We start from the raw sequence: 18,084 nt of genomic DNA on the forward strand, positions 1-18,084 counted from the left end.
GTAAGCGTCATCTTTCTTGTGATTTGGATGAGAGCTCGTCCATTTCTCATTTATTTTATCTACAATTAATTTCATTTCTTCTGGATAGAGTGCAGAGTTTACTTGTGAGTTTGTTCTCCCACTCTTGGCGAGTGTGTCAGCCTTCTCATTTACTGCTAGTTGTATGTGAGCTGGGATCCAGTTTCTTTTAAGAGTCGACATTTTCTTTCTTCAGTGACGCTGAACATAACACGCGTGTCCGGATATTTAAATAGCCCCCTCCTCCCTCCCGGTGGAAAGATGTGACATGATGAAAGGACATCGCGAAATGTAGACAACTATTGTCCGAGTACTCCCCCCCCCCCTCTCCATTTTGTGCCGAAACTTAAATTTATAGAAATTGGGCGTACATGTATATGTAAGTGAAATGGTCCAAAAAATCCTAAACCGCTACTCCCTTACAAAACAAGTAGCTTACGCCTCTGCTAGGTCTACCACATGCGCCCGGAGGATATATCCTCTTTTTTTGGGGGGTCGTGTCCTCCGACTCGAAATTTAGTCGAAAATCTGAAAAGTGCGGTTTTTTTTTAAATTTTGTTGTTGGTATTTGCAGCAATCGAATTATTATTCATCAATTTGAATTCATTCCTTCATAACATCTGGATTAAACAAACACATAGACACCAGAAAGATGACACCTACCACCTCCTTGAGCAGGTGTTTGTATTTTGAAAGCTGCACAAAAAAAAAAAAAAAAAAAAAAAAAAAAACAGTTACTCAAAACACTTTCAGGTCTTTGGTTATTTTAGGTATTCTTTTTTTTTTTTTTTTTTTTTAAGCTTATGTCAACTCTGTCTGTCTTTCTGTCTGTCTGGTAAAAAGTTTGAACAAGTTTTTCTCCCACGTCCAATTCCCGAATCAAGTTGAAACTTTGTACAACAATTTTTTTTTTACCTGACAAAGCATGAACCAATCAAAAAATTTACTTCTTAGTTAATTATTGGTAATTAATTATTTTGTTTGATATCAAAATAAGGGGAATACATGGTACTTGATGAGAGATGGTGATGTACATATGGATTTATTCCCCTTTTATGGTTTGCTCACGTTTTTTCTCTCCCACTTCTAATCGATTACAATACTCGAATCAATGTTGTTTTTTTAACCAATTGAATCACCCTAGACAATGTTATGATTGATTGAATAATGCCAAATTAATTTTTATAGATATTAAGTTTCTAAAGAACAAGGTTACTGAAGCAGAATTGAGCCTACCTACAGAAACTGGGGGTGAAAACAAAAGCCAGGGAACAACAGAATCATCTAATCACAACTGCTCACAACACATTTAAGTGTACAGTAGGTGTAGGATAACTATTACATTTCAATCCAGTTTTAACAAAGAAAAAAGATGTACTTTTTAAAATTTCTTTATTTACTTAAAAACAAATATCGAGGAGATTGAATATAACCCAAGTAGCAAATTGAAACAATAAATTTCAACAACAGACATTGTGCTGAAATATACATGAAAGTAGATATATGTTAAGTTTATATTATATAACAAACAAAATAGGTCAGTACATAGATGCATAAATTAACAAGGAATCACTTGTTGAAAAGGGGGGGGGGGAGGTGAGGTGTAGTGGTCATGTTCTGAAAGTCTCTTTAATTATTTGTTTCCAAACCAAAATCACATTTTTTTATGGAATAATACATTTAAATAATTAAACTTAGATTACAATTGTGAAATCTTTTTAAATTAAAGACTCTTGCACTCAAACTCCTCCACACACCTAGATAGACTCACTTACTGCTACAGGTCACAGCAGGAACAAAGTAGATGAACTAGCTCCATCTTAAGGAGAAAATATAATTATATGAAAAATTTTTTTTTAAATCCATTCTTCCTTCATCTTCAAATGCATAGTAATAAAAACATTCCTTTTGTTTCATAATGTTGTAACAATGCTAATAAATATAGTTATAGCATATACAATAAATATAGATAAATATAGATATAACATGTACAATAATTATCACAACACATAATGGGAAAAATAGTAACAGGATTCTTTGCCTTGAATTGTCTTATTTGCCTTGTCAGGTGATGTCTGCATGTATCACACTTATTATCATTTTTATTTTCATTACACACTTATTTTCTGTTCTAATTTATGAAGCAAGTGCTGGTCTATGATTTCTCATTCCATTTTTGTTTCAAAACATGAGTTGGTTTATTGTTTGAGTTTCATTTGTAGTACAAGCATGTAAGGGAGTAGAATTATGTTGCCTTGGGCAAAGTTTTAAAATCTAGTTGCATTTTAGTTGTATCCTTTTGAAACATCTTATCTTATATAATAGAGACGTTACATCAAAAAAGAAGTTGATTACATCCTACGCCTCATGCATTTAGTCATGCATGTTAACCAATGACTTAAATTCTGACACATATATTGTTAATGACTGATATAGATAGAAATACTGATAGACAGTAAAAAAAAAAAATACATTAATACTTATAGACATACAATAAATAATATCAAAAGTTAGATTAAAAGTAATTGTTTTTTCTCTGACATTACATTTTTTTTTCTCACTTAAATAGTGACATTAGAAATGGATATATATAGTTATATCCTAACTGGACAGTGGGACCACATTGATCATTAGGCCCTGATTACCATTGGGTCGACCTATTTGGATTCAACTGTTTTATATTATTTGTTTTGGTGCTTAAGGATTAATAATAATAATAATAATAATAATACTAATCTTTATTGTCCGTATGGAAATATGTCTTACAATTTGTGCATTACACTGAACAAAAAACATTATAATTATAAGAAACCAAAGTGTACATTCACACCAGACTCACTCATAATTTACATGTGACAAAGTTTATACCAGATTGTTCTTATTTAATGATTTGATTGCCAGGGGAACAAAAGAGTGTTTGTGTCTGTTAGGTCTCAATAAAGGGGCAGTCAGAATAAGCAGCTTGTTTGATTAACCAGATTCAATAATACTTTTGCTTTATTCAAAATATCCAGTTTAGTTCAAATTTCAAGATCAATGAAATGGAAAGACATCAACAAAAGAAACACTGATGTGTATGTACAAATGTCAATGCGATTCAGTTTTAAGAAGACAAAACATAATGCAAACAAGTGTCATACAATGAACTGATGACTGCGAGACATGGTCAGTTCTGTAGTGTGAACAAATTATAAGCAAACTTTGTCAGTTGGATAAATGTTGATGACATTTGCTAACTTACACCCTGTTTTGGTCCACAAAATACTGGCCTTTGTATATGAAACTGAAAAGAAAAAAAAAATCACATTTTTGAATATATTATAAACCAACATAAATATATAATCCCTATATATATGATATAATGTCACTAGTATGAAGGTTACAAGGTCATTATAATACTTACATCTTTGGTGTCCTCTAGCTGGGGTTGAATATTTTCCCAAGAAAAGTCTGGCTCTAAAACATCAGAGTATTCTGAAAGAATAAGAAAATATCAAGTGAACAGAAAACTGGTCATTTTAATTATTTTTTTTAAGGTTTCAAATCTTACAAATATTTCTCAAGACATACACCTATAAGTTGGTATTATGGTGTATAAAAGTTTTTACTATTGTATTTTCAGCTTCTAGGTTTAAAAGATGATTTCCTGGAGATAAATTGAACTAAGCATTCTGAATGATAAATCCTAAGGACTGCAATGAACAGAGAGGGCAAATGGGATCTGCTTCCCAACATTGTTATGGCACAGCTTCAGACTACAAAACAGATGAAACCACATGGCAGAAGTCTGTCTCCATTGGCACATCATTTCTTAAGACAGAAGTCTGTCTCCATTGGCACATCAATTCTTAAGGCAGAAGTCTGTCTCCATTGGCACATCATTTCTTAAGGCAGAAGTCTGTCTCCATTGGCACATCATTTCTTAAGGCAGAAGTCTGTCTCCATTGGCACATCATTTCTTATGGCAGAAGTCTGTCTCCATTGGCACATCATTTCATAAGGCAGAAGTCTGTCTCCATTGGCACATCATTTCTTAAGGCAGAAGTCTGTCTCCATTGGCACATCATTTCTTATGGCAGAAGTCTGTCTCCATTGGCACATCATTTTTTAAGGCAGAAGTCTGTCTCCATTGTTCACAGTATCCCTATCAGATGTCTGCCTTCATTGTCAACTATAGCACAAGTCGAAGCTCTTGTGAGTATGAAGTGAAGATTTCAATTCATTTTGACTTGTAAGTTTTGGACATGTCAGTAAAGTTCCCCTTTTCAGACCTTGTGGTCTATACAGCAGATGACGTAAAGGTCATCTGTTTCTGTGGCCTATGGTTATCGAGGGTGTCATGTGGCCAGCACAACGACCAACCGCCTTTACTTTTCCCCAACTAATATAGGGTTCCCATTACAGCTGCATGGACTCACAGGCACCCAAAGATCCCGAAATTAAAAATCCCAGTCTTCACGGAGATTCGAACCCAGGACCCCCGGTTCAGAAGCCAAGTGCTTTACCACTCACCCACCACACCTCCTTTACTGGCTGTGAATTTTATTTATTCCTTTTTTTATCTGATAATTTGTAAACAATGAAATGAGAATTTGATATGCAGCTTAACATATTAGCAAATCACCTTCAGATCCAACATGAGCTGCTGATGAGCTCTCAGTCTCTACCCAAGAGAGACGCTGCATTTCTTGTTTGTTGCCTGGAATCTCAAGGTAGTCCTTATCAATATCAAATTGAGATTCAGACTTGTAGACAGGTGAGTACAGGGGTGGTGCAGGGCCAGTTCTTCTAGGAACCATGTTGACACTAAAACCACTGGCAGAGATGAAACAAAATGAAAGATTTAGTGAGTTGGGAACTTAATGCAAAATAGTGATAGGATACAAGATTTAGTTAGCTAGGAACATGATGCAATACTTAGTGAGATAGGAACATGATGCAAGATTTAGTTAGCTAGGAACATGATGCAAGATTTAGTTATCAAGGAACATGATGCAAGATTTAGTTATCAAGGAACATGATACAATACTTAGATAGGAACATGATGCAAGATTTAGTTATCAAGGAACATGATGCAAGATTTAGTTATCAAGGAACATGATACAATACTTAGATAGGAACATGATGCAAGATTTGGTTAGCTAGCGACAAAAGATGCATCATTTAAGTGAGAGAAAAAAAGACTTTCTTTTCATTTGGTAGCTAGACAAAGGGAGATTATCATGGAATATATTCTGTTCAAAAAAAAAAATTACCTCCCATTAGAACTGGTGCTAGCTTGATCAGCAGGCAAATGTTTTCTTCTTCTGACATAAACACAACTGATGATTATAATACTGACAAGGAGAGCAACAGCCAATGGGATACCAACAGAAAGGCCAATGATCAAGTCTTTGTTGACCCCATCCTCTGAAAGTCAAGTAGTACAAACAAACATCACATTTGTACGACTCTCAAGATGTTTTAGCAAAGAATAATATGCTTTGAGGAGCCTTTACTTCAAATATGACTATATTAGGAAAATAAAATTGCAATAAACTCTGATTAATTCATACTCAATTTAAATGTCAAGGTAGCTGAGAAATAAAAAGTAGCTTATACTAACACCTGCTGACCTCTGGGGAACTGGACTCACCTTCACATGGAGAAGCAGCCCTGACCTCTGGGCAGGATTCCTTGTCTGGACAACTTTTTTTCAGTACTTCATACAGATCACAATAATTATTGGAGTCAGGAACTGTGGATTACAAAGATTGATTTCAATAGGGATTAAGATGATGTCTATGATAAGTCCATCCAGAATTAATAATCATTCTGCCTCACACAGACTATCTTCTGCATACACATTGAATCAAGTCATATTGTCATCCTAATATACCTGGTTGATTATTAACAGCGATGTCCAAGATCGCCACTGTTACATTTCCTACAGTAAACTGTTTAGCTGATTGAATAATGTGAACATACATTGCTACATCATTGGTTGGGTTGGTGGAATAGTTCAAATCAAACCGCAGCAACACGTCAGCGATGAGAGAACCATTGCTGTAAGTCAAAAAGTTATCATACAATGTTTGAATCAAGCCAATCTTACATTTATTAAGCTAATACACTGAGCTACAAAATATTCTGTACAGTATTTGATTAAGTTTATCTAGGGATCATAAATCTTCTCTGAATCTGAAAGTTTAGTCTAACAAAACTGGCATTACTAATTAATCATGAAGATATAGAATTTCAACTCCATTATGTTTCTTGAGAACAAACTAAAGAATGTTGACTATCTAAGGACATCAACATTTTAAATTCTCACAGCTGCATGAAATCAAAAGGAGACAATTTTAATTTAGACAAACAAACAAAAATTAATTAAACAAATTAGCTGCTAATTCTTGGCATGAAATTCATCACCACTATTTTAAGTCAACATTTTTCAAGGAAAAAAAAAAGTCATATTAAATGTTAAATAAATAAAAAAAATGTAAAAAATTGAAAGTGAATAACTTTGAACACAAACAAATCTTTTTTTTTTTTATGGTTAGCTTATGCACTTAAGGATGACATTATGGGGGGTTTCAAACTTAAGACATCTCTCAGTCCATCAAACTGTAATTAGAAGCTGAAATCCGGTGGGAAATGCTATGGTGGTTGGCCAGTGTGCCATTGCCCTACTTACATAAATTGTAGAACTCTTGGTGGAAGGAAAGCAGACTTGGTGCCATTGTACATGCTCACTAGCTGGTGGACAACAAAATAAACAAGATTTGAGTTTTTTTTAGTCAAGAAAAATGTAACTATTTGATTGCATCAGGTGTTGTTTAGGCTCTACAATACATTTTCAAAGAATCAGTCCAAAAATACTGTTTCTGATACAAAATTTAATAAGCTATGAGGATATCTAGGAAAAATAACCCACAGATAAACACATTACTTTTGGCATTTCTTTTCATAACATTTTTATTCAACTATTTTACAAATTGCTTTTTTTTGTATCTATTCCAAATAAGGAAAAAAATAATAACTAAAAAATTGACACTGAAGAATAGAGGCTAAATAAAAGATCTTAGGCTTTAAATAAGTATTAAAGGAATAGACACATTTTTAATAAACACAATAAACTACTGCTATTAGGACGAAAAAAAATAAATTTATATTTTATATATATGCATTAGATGAAGTCAAATAATACCGTTTTCTCCACTTCTTTAGCCAAGACAAAAAAGTCTTTTTTGTTGGTATCTAACACATCATTGGTGATCAAGTCATTTGGATAGTCCAGTCTTAAAGTCAGAGAATAGTCTTTGTAGTTGGCTGGAAAAATAAAATAAATGCACATTTCAACATATATCAAAACTTAAAAATTGGTTTCATCCTGTACAATTCAGCCTCATTTTTTCAAGACTTTGGTTTCATTCCAGGGGTTTTAATCCCCTATTACCAAACAAGAAATGTTCAAAGTAACTTTTCTTAAATAATAATAATATTAATAATCTTTATTGTCCTTAAGGAAATTTGTCTTACAATTTGTGCATCACACCAAACGAAACATTATAACTATAAAAACCAAAATGCACATTCACACCAGACTCACTCATAATCAGATATATTATATCAGATAGTTTCTATTTAATGATTTGATTGCCAGGGGATTAAAGACGTATTATAAGAGAGACCCTCTGTCACCTATCTATTAAATTTTTCCCCATGTTCTCATCAACTTCCTTCCTGCATGTAGAAAGTGTGAGCTGTTAGAAGGAACTGAAAAAAAAAAAGGGAAAATTATCCTCACCAACACAATTTCTGATGTCCTCCAGCTTGTAACCAGCCTTACAGACACAAAAAAATGAGCCATCAGTATTCTTGCAGTCTTCTGTTCTGTTGTTACACGAGTTCAAGACTGGATTATAGCATTCATCTACATCTGTTTGGAATAAAGCATAGATAGTGAACAAGGTTGTTGGTCGATAATGATATGACTACCAAACTCCCACTATGAAAACAAGAAACAATATGCGTGTGAAGCCAAACGATAAAATGAAAATAAAAATAAAAGTTTAAAATAAAACAAGTTAAAATAAAGTAAACAGATTTGATTGCTTTGCATGTTTTACCAGAGATCAAGAAAAGTTGTCAACCAAAATGTGGGTCATAAAGGGTTTTTCTTGTTTCTAAATCACATTTTTGCCTTGATAAATTTTGCTAAACACTTCAAACTAATCTTTAGGAAAATTAAAAAAGCCTCATCCTGATCTGAAATTCTTTGAAGTATTTCTGACACAGTGTATTCATTTTTGTTATTTCCTAAGCAATTTTCTTTTAGTAAGAAAAGGATCATCTAGTCGTTTGACTTGAAAGCAGGCGGCAGCAAATGTTGAGTCAGTGTACTAACAGTTTAGTAAGATTGTAAACAACTTTGGAGGCGTGGTGGCTGAGCGGTAAAGCGATTGGCTTCCGAACCGGGGTTCGAATCCTGGTGAAGACTGGGATTTTTAATTTCTGGATCTTCGGGGGGCCTCTGAGTCCACCCAGCTCTGATGGGTACCTGACATTAGTTAGGAAAAAGTAAAGGCGGTTGGTCGTTGTGCTGGCCACATGACACCCCCGTTAACCGTAGGCCACAGAAACAGATGACCTTTACATCATCTGCCCTATAGACAATACGGCCTGAAAGGGGAAACTTTACTTTACTTTTTTATAAACAACTTTGATGAAGAACTTGCAAAATCAAACTTCATCTTTCTTATTTTTGTTTTATAGTAGAAGCCACTAAGCAGGGTTAAGGTGTGAAAACATTACTTCTGATCACTAACAAATTATTTTTTACATAATGTTATTCAAAGAGAAGCACGAAGAATTAAAAATGTCTTTGTTATAATAACAAGTAATTATGTACCTGTACAGGCAGTCTCATTTAGCTTTCTCTCATAGCCAGGGGTACACCTGCATTCAGCCGAGCCGTTCAGATTGTGACACTGGAGATGATTCCCTAGACAATAACTAGCATTGAGACACTCGTTGATGTCCTTGTCACACTTTGTGTCATTCCAGCCAGGCTTGCAGTGGCATTGCCCAGTGACAGCATCACAGTCCATGGTGTTGTCTGATTCACAGACACACTGACTGTCACAGTTCTGTCCGTAGTACCAGTTATCACAGGCTAGAAAACAGTGAAATAGTTATACATAGTTTTAAAACAAAACACTAAAATTCTTTGACAATCTCAAATTGATAGAACCTAAAGTTTCCACCTTTATACTATTTTTCGCTGATCACCTTCACATACCCTTAGTTTTTAAGATCACTGGGGCACCACACATGATTTGTTTACCATCTCTATCCATCCCTCTGTCTAATGCCAGGAATTCCAATAGTTATTTTACTTTTGGCCTATTTTCTATTTATATTATTATATATTTCTGTGAATACTGAAGGATTTATACATATTCTTTGTTAGTATCAAACAAAATAATATTAATTACTATTAATTCATTGACTTATTGGTTAATGTTTTGTATGGATTCAAGTTTTGTCTACACCAATGAATAATTGTAAAGTTTCAATTAGATCTAAGACTGGGTGTGGAAGCAATAACGTGAACACACTTTATACCAGACAGACAGACAGACAGAGTGACTTGATATAAGCTTTGCAAATACTTATAGTCGAGTTTATTTAAAGTACCAATCATCCAGACTAGATAAGTTTGATTTCAATTGTACATCCCAGAACACAGTGTTTTACTAACATTGACAAGAAAAGTCACTTACATATACAAGAAAAGTCACTAGCGCTATAGAAGCCCAGGTTACATAAACACTTGTAGGAGCCTGGCGTATTCAAACACGTAGACATGTTGCTTAAACATTGGTTAGTTTCACTGCACTCATCCACATCCAGGGTACAGTTGTCTCCATTCCATCCGGGTATACAAGTGCACAATCCATTCAGTGGATCACAACGTAAGCTGTTGTCACGGTCACATGTACACACACCACTACAATTTTTACCGTAGGTCCAGGCGTCACAGGCTGGAGATGAACAAAAATGATAACAATAAGCACTGAGCTCGTTCTGTAATAAACAGTTATCTTTTCTAAGCAAACTATTAAAAGCAACTTATTAAAATAGTGAAAGTTATTTTGCATTTCCTGTTCCCTGAACAGCCTCGGACTACAAGCTGTTGGATTTTAAAAATGTTCCCAATAAAATTTTGGGTGTGGGGAAAGTAGAGCAATTCGAAATGCTGGGAACTTAACAGGAGAATGATTTGAACATTACAGGAGAATGATTTGAACATTATAGGAGAATGATTTGAACATTACAGGAGAATGATTTGAACATTATAGGAGAATGATTTGAACATTACAGGAGAATGATTTGAACATTATAGGAGAATGATTTGTACATTACAGGAGAATGATTTGAACATTACAGGAGAATGATTTGTACATTACAGGAGAATGATTTGAACATTATAGGAGAATGATTTGAACATTATAGGAGAATGATTTGAACATTACAGGAGAATGATTTGAACATTATAGGAGAATGATTTTATAGGAGAATGATTTGTACATTACAGGAGAATGATTTGAACATTATAGGAGAATGATTTTAACATTATAGGAGAATGATTTGTACATTACAGGAGAATGATTTGAACATTATAGGAGAATGATTTGAACATTACAGGAGAATGATTTGTACATTACAGGAGAATGATTTGTACATTACAGGAGAATGATTTGAACATTACTGGAGAATGATTGGAACATTACAGGAGAATGCTGGCAACTTTACAACAGAATGCTGACAATTCAATAAGATTCTCAATACAAAATTTTATCTTCTTCACTGCCATTGTTTTTATGTTTCAGTCTTCAGTTTCTTGGAAAACAAAAACATATTTAACACTTTTCTAAAAGGCAGACATAGTGGAAGAGTAATAAAATAATTGGCCTGCTATTAGAAATCCCAGGTATAAAATAATTCCTCAGAATAGCAACCTAATGTTTTCATTTCTCTATAAGACTAAGAGTTATTTTTGTTTAAACTAGATATAGACACCAATAGACTAGTGTTAAATATATGGTACAGTCTAGATATCAAAGCCATTTCACTAGTGCTACCTATTTGGTATATCAATACCATTAGACTAGCATGACTTACCCTGACATGTTTTCCCATCAATCAGAAGTCTAAAGCTGTCATTGCATGAGCAGGCAAAGGAGCCATTCATATTCTGACAAGTGCCATTGATGCAAACACTGTCAGAGCCAACACATTCATTGATATCTGGAACCAAAGTCATAATCTTTTTTTTAGTCAAGTATTTGGCAAATATAGGTTAAACATTCAAGTCAAATACAAGAGCTACTTGTACCATAGAAAAAAAATAAATCAAGAAATCATCTGAGGAATGATCAATTTCAATATACATGTGAATTCAGCTTTCTAACAAAACAGTATTGATGAGTTAAAATCAACTGCTTGAAAGCTTTTCCCTCATAAATGTTCAGATTTTTTCTTCTTTCGCCAATAAGAGAAATGGGAAGGAAGATGTCCAGCTTTAGGTCATGATAACATTATCCAAATCAAAGTGATCTCTACTCTAGAAAAATTTCATTTCAGAAGTGCAGAGGACAAAACTTGGGATGCAGAGTCTCACTATTTCAAGAAAACATTGTTTTCTTCTTTCCAAGCAATGCACTATTCTTCTTCTATGTTTGGAAATTCCACCCGTCTGTCCCATATCTGTGCTGCTGTTTCAATATTAGAAAGTTCTCCATTCAGTTTATCTTCTAATAAGTTAATTTTGAGCCTTTGTGACTGTCACATCATTGTTTGATAGTCAGTGACATTTATTGGTTGAGGATCACGAGATTCACTTGTTTATGGAGAATATTATCTTGCACAGGGAAATCAAGGAGCCATAGTTGCATCGTGGGAAAAATCTCTTCTTTGAGAACTGACCACATGGTCAAGAGGTAGTCGATGCCATAGTAGTAGAATAAGACAGACATGCATTGATTTTGTGTAAAATGTATTACTAGCTTGGTACCTGTGTTTTATGAATTTCATATGGATTATAAATTATACTATGAATTGATGTGAAATACTATATGTGATGTATCGATGGCTGAAGTTGCCAAGATATTGTGAAACATTTATTGTTCATAATTAAAATATCATTTGCTGCATAGTGTATAGTTTATTTGAGTCTATATGTTGTAAAATGTTTTGTAAAATGTTTTACATGTTTCGGATGTTCCTTCAGAGTTGAAGATAATTACTTCCTAGTCCAAACCTCCCGCAGGACGACGGGGGATGGGAGCGTGCAGGGTTTGAACCCTCGACCATCGATAAATGTGAACGACAGTCCAGCGCGCAAACCGCACGACCAGGCAGCTGATATTACTCAGTAACTATGGTAGACAACAAATTTGGGGTGAATAAAGATATCTAATTAATACACAAAGAACCAGGCTCATTCAAACAAAGTGACCTTACAGTGCTATTCAGGGTTCATGGTTAAAGTATGCAGCTTTGAAGGGCATGATCAGCATTTCACCAGTGACACTTCTCAAGTGGCTAGTTTTATGTCTCTCAAGTGTAAGAAAGTGTGAATAAACTAATGGCATTAGAAAAACTGGAGCAGGATACTTCAGAAAGCCCTTTGTATTTATTTGACTTATGTGTACTAGCCATTGCAAAAAAAAAGACTTGATACTAAGACCATAGAGGTTACTTATGAACAATTTCAAAAGAGAATTGAAATAAAATTAAATTATTTTTTTAAAATTATAAATTTCATTGAAATTGTAACATTTGTTAACACCGATATAAATCATGCACTGAATAAAAGTTCCAAACTATTCCAACAGTAAGTGACCCCAAAAAATGTAAATAATTGAAAATAAATCTTGCCTTCACAAGTAGAGTTATCTCCTGCAAGTCTATACCCAGGCTTACATTGACACATATCCCCAGAATCAGAAGGTACACAGTAATGTTCACACTGACTGCTGTTCTTACAGGCTTTTGTCACATTCTCCACTATAAATAGAGATTTAGGTCAACAGATTTGTATAATTTACCATAAAATGATTCTATTAATACTAATAATAACAATAATTTGAGACCATTATCATTAAATGTCCTTGCAACATATTTTAGTAATTCATTAATAGTAATACTTTTATCCAATTTTGAAATGGTACAAAAAAAATCTAAACTGAAATACAATGTGTGATCATTTCATAACTTTACATTCAACCATGTGACAAGCACTTGCCAGTAGTTTCTAGAAAAATAAAATGCTAAAATGTTTCTGTTGACGTATTCATAACAGAATATCAGCATAAAAACACATTCCACACATTGTTACAAACGTTAAATTTTGAGAATTCTTTAGTCCTGTTAATTAATAAATATCTTCATCTACAAATCAGCTTCTCCTGACCATTGTATTGTCACAAATATTTTTGTTATTAATAATAAGGAGACAATTGTAATCATAAAGAGTTACCAGTTCAATCAGTGGATGTCTTTAAAAGAAATCAAATCAAATTTTTAGCTGAAGAATAATTAATGACTAACAGTATATAGGTGTGACTGGCAACACAATTGCAGACTCTTTGGCCCACCAGGGAGGGCAAATTCAACCCACTGATCAGGCTGTAAGCTTTCATCAAGCCCTGGCTATAATACAAAAAACAGAAATGGAAAAGTGGTTTGAGTGCTGGGACAAGTCCCAAAAAGCCAGTGGAGTCTGGGAGCGCATGAGGCGCCCTGACCGCACTTCCCCGTGGTGGAGGCTGTCCAGGCCTGAGCAAGCTATTGTAGCACAGTGCAGGACAGGCCACTGTCCTGTTGGCTCATATTTCTCGCGGCTATGGCCAAATTTTTATTCATGGTGCCCCCGCTGCGGGGAAGAAGAGGAAACAGTGCCTCATATTCTGTTTGACTGCCCCAGACTTGCTGATCTCCGTCACGACAGGTCTGGGAAACCCAAAATTCTCGACCTGTATGGCGACATTTATGCACTACGCAAGACAGCAGGGTTTCTATCCAGGGCTTTTGCAAGAGAGGATTTGAGCCTCTCAAGCCCTCACTCTAATGGAGTTTGATGATGATGATGAATAGTATATTGGAAAGTGACTTTCACAAATAAATTGGTACATTAATAAGTTACACGAAGAATGAAAAAATTGTTTATTAAAAACATTTTCCTTGCAGAAGTAAAGTGTACTCACAGTAGCAGGTATTCCATGAAGTTGTGTTCAAAACATATCCATCAAAACATTCACAGGCGAAGCCTCCAAAAGTGTTTCTGCAGGTCTGGTCACAGTTATTAAGTTCTCTTACATTGCACTCATTGAAATCTAGTAAGTAACAGTTGTTCACAATTAGCCAAAAAATCAAGATCAACACCAAACTAGTGGATTAGATCATTTAGTTCTTGGGGTTCTATTGAGGTCAACAGACTTAAGTAAATTAAAATAATATAGAAAACCACAATAGACATAAATATTTGAAACCTGGCTGGAACCAAGTAAAAACAGAAGATGCTTAGGTCACAAGGTCTTCATCCTTTACAAACATAGAAGACAAATAACACAAAGTGGGCTCATTGTTAAAACCTTTATATCCAATGCTGTTAACTTTCAAGGCTGGAATGAGCATAAGTCCACAAATAGAAATAAGGACTAGCAAAGATGAATGGGGTTGAAAGAAAAAACAAAGGATGAGACATTTTGTTTTGTAGATATATTTCTTTGTTATTCCTCACATTCAAATAAGTATTTTCTGCAACTAAAAACAGGTTTTCTGGTCACTGCATTGCTGTATGGCAGTGAAGAGATCAGTATGTTGTATAGTCATCTTCAAGGAAGTCTTGATTTAATCACCCTGTGCTTTCCATCACAATCTAGTTGAGCACCATAAGCTTTTAATCTTTTGCTTACTGCAGAAGGATCCCCCAAATTTATCTTTAATTAGGAGCAATCTTCACTTTTTGATTTCCATCAGACCCAGGGTCATGACAATGTGCACAACAAAACATTGAAATTGAAACAGAATACATGTCAGGCCTTTCACTTCTAGATATGTGGGAGGGAGGGCCTCTCCAAAACAGGGCTCCACAGTCACATGAAAAAGTGTTTGAGTTGAAACACAGTTGCTCTACGACTGAAGGAGGAGGCCAACTGATTCAATTCCTGGAATACCATCAAAACTAAGGCTGATCTACTTACCTCTACACCTATCTCCATCAACAAAAAATCCTTTTGAACAGGAGCAGGTATAGCTTCCAGGAGTGTTGACGCATACCTGATCACAAGGGGGAAACTTCAAGCACTCATCAACATCTAGGAATGTACAGTTACATTAATCATTGGTTCTAGCTAAAAAAAATACTACAATAAACTCATTAAATATGAAGCGGCTAGTTTTCAGCTCAAACTACAAATTCAGCAGTCATAGATTTGAATTTCATTGCTGTCTAACAATTTTAACCTGTTGAAGTTTAGGGAATTGATCTATGTGATGTGTGTACATTCAGAGAGAGGTGGTGTGTGTACATCCAGAGAGAGGTGGTGTGTGTACATCCAGAGAGAGAGGTGGTGTGTGTACATCCAGAGAGAGAGAGAGGAGGTGTGTGTACATCCAGAGAGAGGTGGTGGCAAAAAACCCCAACTGGACAGCGATAAGCTCAGCTCTGAAAGAAAAAGCAACTGTCTTCATTACGAACTTTGTTTGGACTAATTCACACAAATCACAGAGCAGAGAGGCCTTACAGCAGAGAATATAATAGTGGCATTTGTCCAAGTTGCAAGTCACCTGATAGGATGCTTTATGGACTTTCTCCCTGTTGCACATAACCAAGCTCAAGCAACTAAGGATGTTATGACAGCCTACTTATTACTTTTTAGAAGACCATTTCTTTGATTTCACCTTATCCTGCCAGTATGACTTGTGAGAATTTCTGAAATTAGCTGTAGCCAAAGACTATCTTATCTTTTCTTAAAGATTACTGATGTTACTTCAAAAAAGAGACATCCTACGCATTTCATGTGTTAATCTAGTCATGGATGTTAATCTGTGACTTAAACTCTGATAAGTCATTGGTTTTCCTGATTCAAACAACTCATTCCTTTCTCTAATAGCACTTGGGAAGAAGTGGCACTTGTACATAAAGTGGCTAACGACTTGATCAAAACTTTCTAAAAAGTGTTTAACATTTGCAGCATCAGTAGGTCAGATTTAATTAACCTTTGATTTGAATCAGTTTTGAGTCACTTTGTCTTGCATTGAGCTATTAAAATTTTGATAAATAGACTTAACATAAGCTTATAATCTTACCAGATCAAAAAATGTAATCAAATCCAATTACCTGTGCATGCACTGTTAGAGTAAGTGTATCCCCTTCGACATTGACAATAAAATGAGCCTAAAGTGTTGATGCAATCTGAATTTTCTGGGCAGTAAGTTATATCGAATGAGCATTCATTTTTATCTGTATGACAGGTGGTTCCAGCCCAGCCTGGCCTACAGATACACCCTTGAATAGGATCACATGATTGGGTGCCTATAGGGAAACAGTTACACTCCTCCGCACAATCTGTTCCCCAGTGATAGGCATCACAAGCTGAAGGAATAACAACAAAATTAACATACTGTGTGCTAAGCTAAATAACAAAAAGTATTAACATGATGTGGGCTAAGTTAAATAAAAACATTATTAACATGCTGTGTACGAAGCTGAAAATAAAAACATTATTAACATGCTGTGTGCTAAGCTAAATACTTAGACTTAGGTCCTCCCGTGCCATTCGGCACATTGGACGGCAAGCTGTCTCCATAAAGATCTGTCATTGGCAATGTCTGAAGCCTCCTCCCACCTGGTGTCCACTGTTCTGAGGTCCTCCATGAAGGTGTGTCGCCAAGTAATACGAGGACGTCCCTGTTTGCGCTTTCGTTTTGGCTTCCATGTTTTCGCAACTCTTAATGTGCGTAATTCATTTTGAAGCAGAACATGTCCTGCAAACCTCATGCGACGCTCAGTCACAACCTCACTGTTTGACTCCCAGTTTGGTATAGGATTTCCTTGTTTAAGATCCGGTCTGTGTAACTGACTCCCAAAATCCGTCTCAGCCATCTCTGTTGAGCCACATTTAGTCTTTTCTCAATTTTGACAGATGACTTCCATGTCTCACATGCATATGTAGCAGTTGGAATGACGATTGTGTTGAGAAGGTGTATTTTTGCCTCGAGTCTAATTGCTTGGCTAGTTCAAATAGGCTGTAGCCTTTGGAAAATGCTCCCTGCCTTTCCTATTCGGCACGCTACATCATGGTAAGCATCTCCATCATTTGTTATGATGCTGCCAAGGTACGTGAACTTGCTAAATAACAACAGTATTAACATGCTGTGTGCTAAGCTAAATGTATTTTAACATGCTGTGTGTGAAGCTAAATAACAACAGTATTATCAACATGCTGTGTGATAAGCTAGGTAAAACAAAACGAACCTCATATCTTATATTTCAAAATCTTTCAGTGTGTATTTGCTTTGAATTATCAAGCAAGTGAAGTAAACATTGTTCTATTCCTATTGCTTACATTGTACAAAGAACACTGGTACATAGCTTTGGTACACACACTTATGCAAATGAGTATTTGAGGGATAGAAGTCTTGGGCTTGAATTAAGAGCAAGCTATAATTTTAATGACAGAAACTTAGCTTTGAACTAGTTCGGAAATGTAAACCTGAGACACTCCTAAGAATGTTATGACAAAAGTGTCAAAATACAATCATTCACTTTTTTTAAATTTAAAGACAATCTTACAAAAATATTGTAGTTTAATAGTTCCACCTAACCACCAGATGCAGAGGCTGAGCACTAAAACACTTAGCTTCCAAACCAGGGTCCTGGGTTTGAATCCTGGGATTTTTAATTTTAGAATCTTTGGGCGCCTCTAAGTCTACTCAGCACTAATGGGTACCTGACATTGGTTGGGGGAAAAGTAAAGGCGGTTGGTCGTAGTGCTGGTCATGTTTCTCTCC

At 35.2% G+C, this 18,084-nt stretch overlaps 1 protein-coding gene across 1 annotated transcript in view; it reads right to left on the reverse strand.

Moving 5' to 3' along the window:
• Window positions 1-1,393: 1,393 nt before the first annotated feature.
• LOC106054924 (uncharacterized) overlaps window positions 1,394-18,084 on the reverse strand; it is a 49,416-nt gene continuing 32,725 nt past the window's right edge. Inside the window, exons 25-40 of the mRNA XM_056003558.1 lie at window positions 16,412-16,666; window positions 15,273-15,386; window positions 14,274-14,402; window positions 12,946-13,074; window positions 11,188-11,313; window positions 9,786-10,046; window positions 8,912-9,175; window positions 7,808-7,939; window positions 7,208-7,329; window positions 6,695-6,756; window positions 5,897-6,063; window positions 5,654-5,755; window positions 5,274-5,427; window positions 4,643-4,833; window positions 3,422-3,492; window positions 1,394-3,301 (exon numbers count right to left, since the gene is read on the reverse strand). Of these exons, the coding sequence (XP_055859533.1) occupies window positions 3,251-3,301; window positions 3,422-3,492; window positions 4,643-4,833; window positions 5,274-5,427; window positions 5,654-5,755; window positions 5,897-6,063; window positions 6,695-6,756; window positions 7,208-7,329; window positions 7,808-7,939; window positions 8,912-9,175; window positions 9,786-10,046; window positions 11,188-11,313; window positions 12,946-13,074; window positions 14,274-14,402; window positions 15,273-15,386; window positions 16,412-16,666 (2,330 nt within the window). The 3' untranslated portion in view covers window positions 1,394-3,250. The remainder of the gene's footprint in view (window positions 3,302-3,421; window positions 3,493-4,642; window positions 4,834-5,273; window positions 5,428-5,653; window positions 5,756-5,896; window positions 6,064-6,694; window positions 6,757-7,207; window positions 7,330-7,807; window positions 7,940-8,911; window positions 9,176-9,785; window positions 10,047-11,187; window positions 11,314-12,945; window positions 13,075-14,273; window positions 14,403-15,272; window positions 15,387-16,411; window positions 16,667-18,084) is intronic.

This window comes from Biomphalaria glabrata, chromosome 11 (assembly GCF_947242115.1).
Source record: "Biomphalaria glabrata chromosome 11, xgBioGlab47.1, whole genome shotgun sequence".
In the NCBI taxonomy this organism is placed as follows: Eukaryota; Metazoa; Mollusca; class Gastropoda; family Planorbidae; genus Biomphalaria; species Biomphalaria glabrata.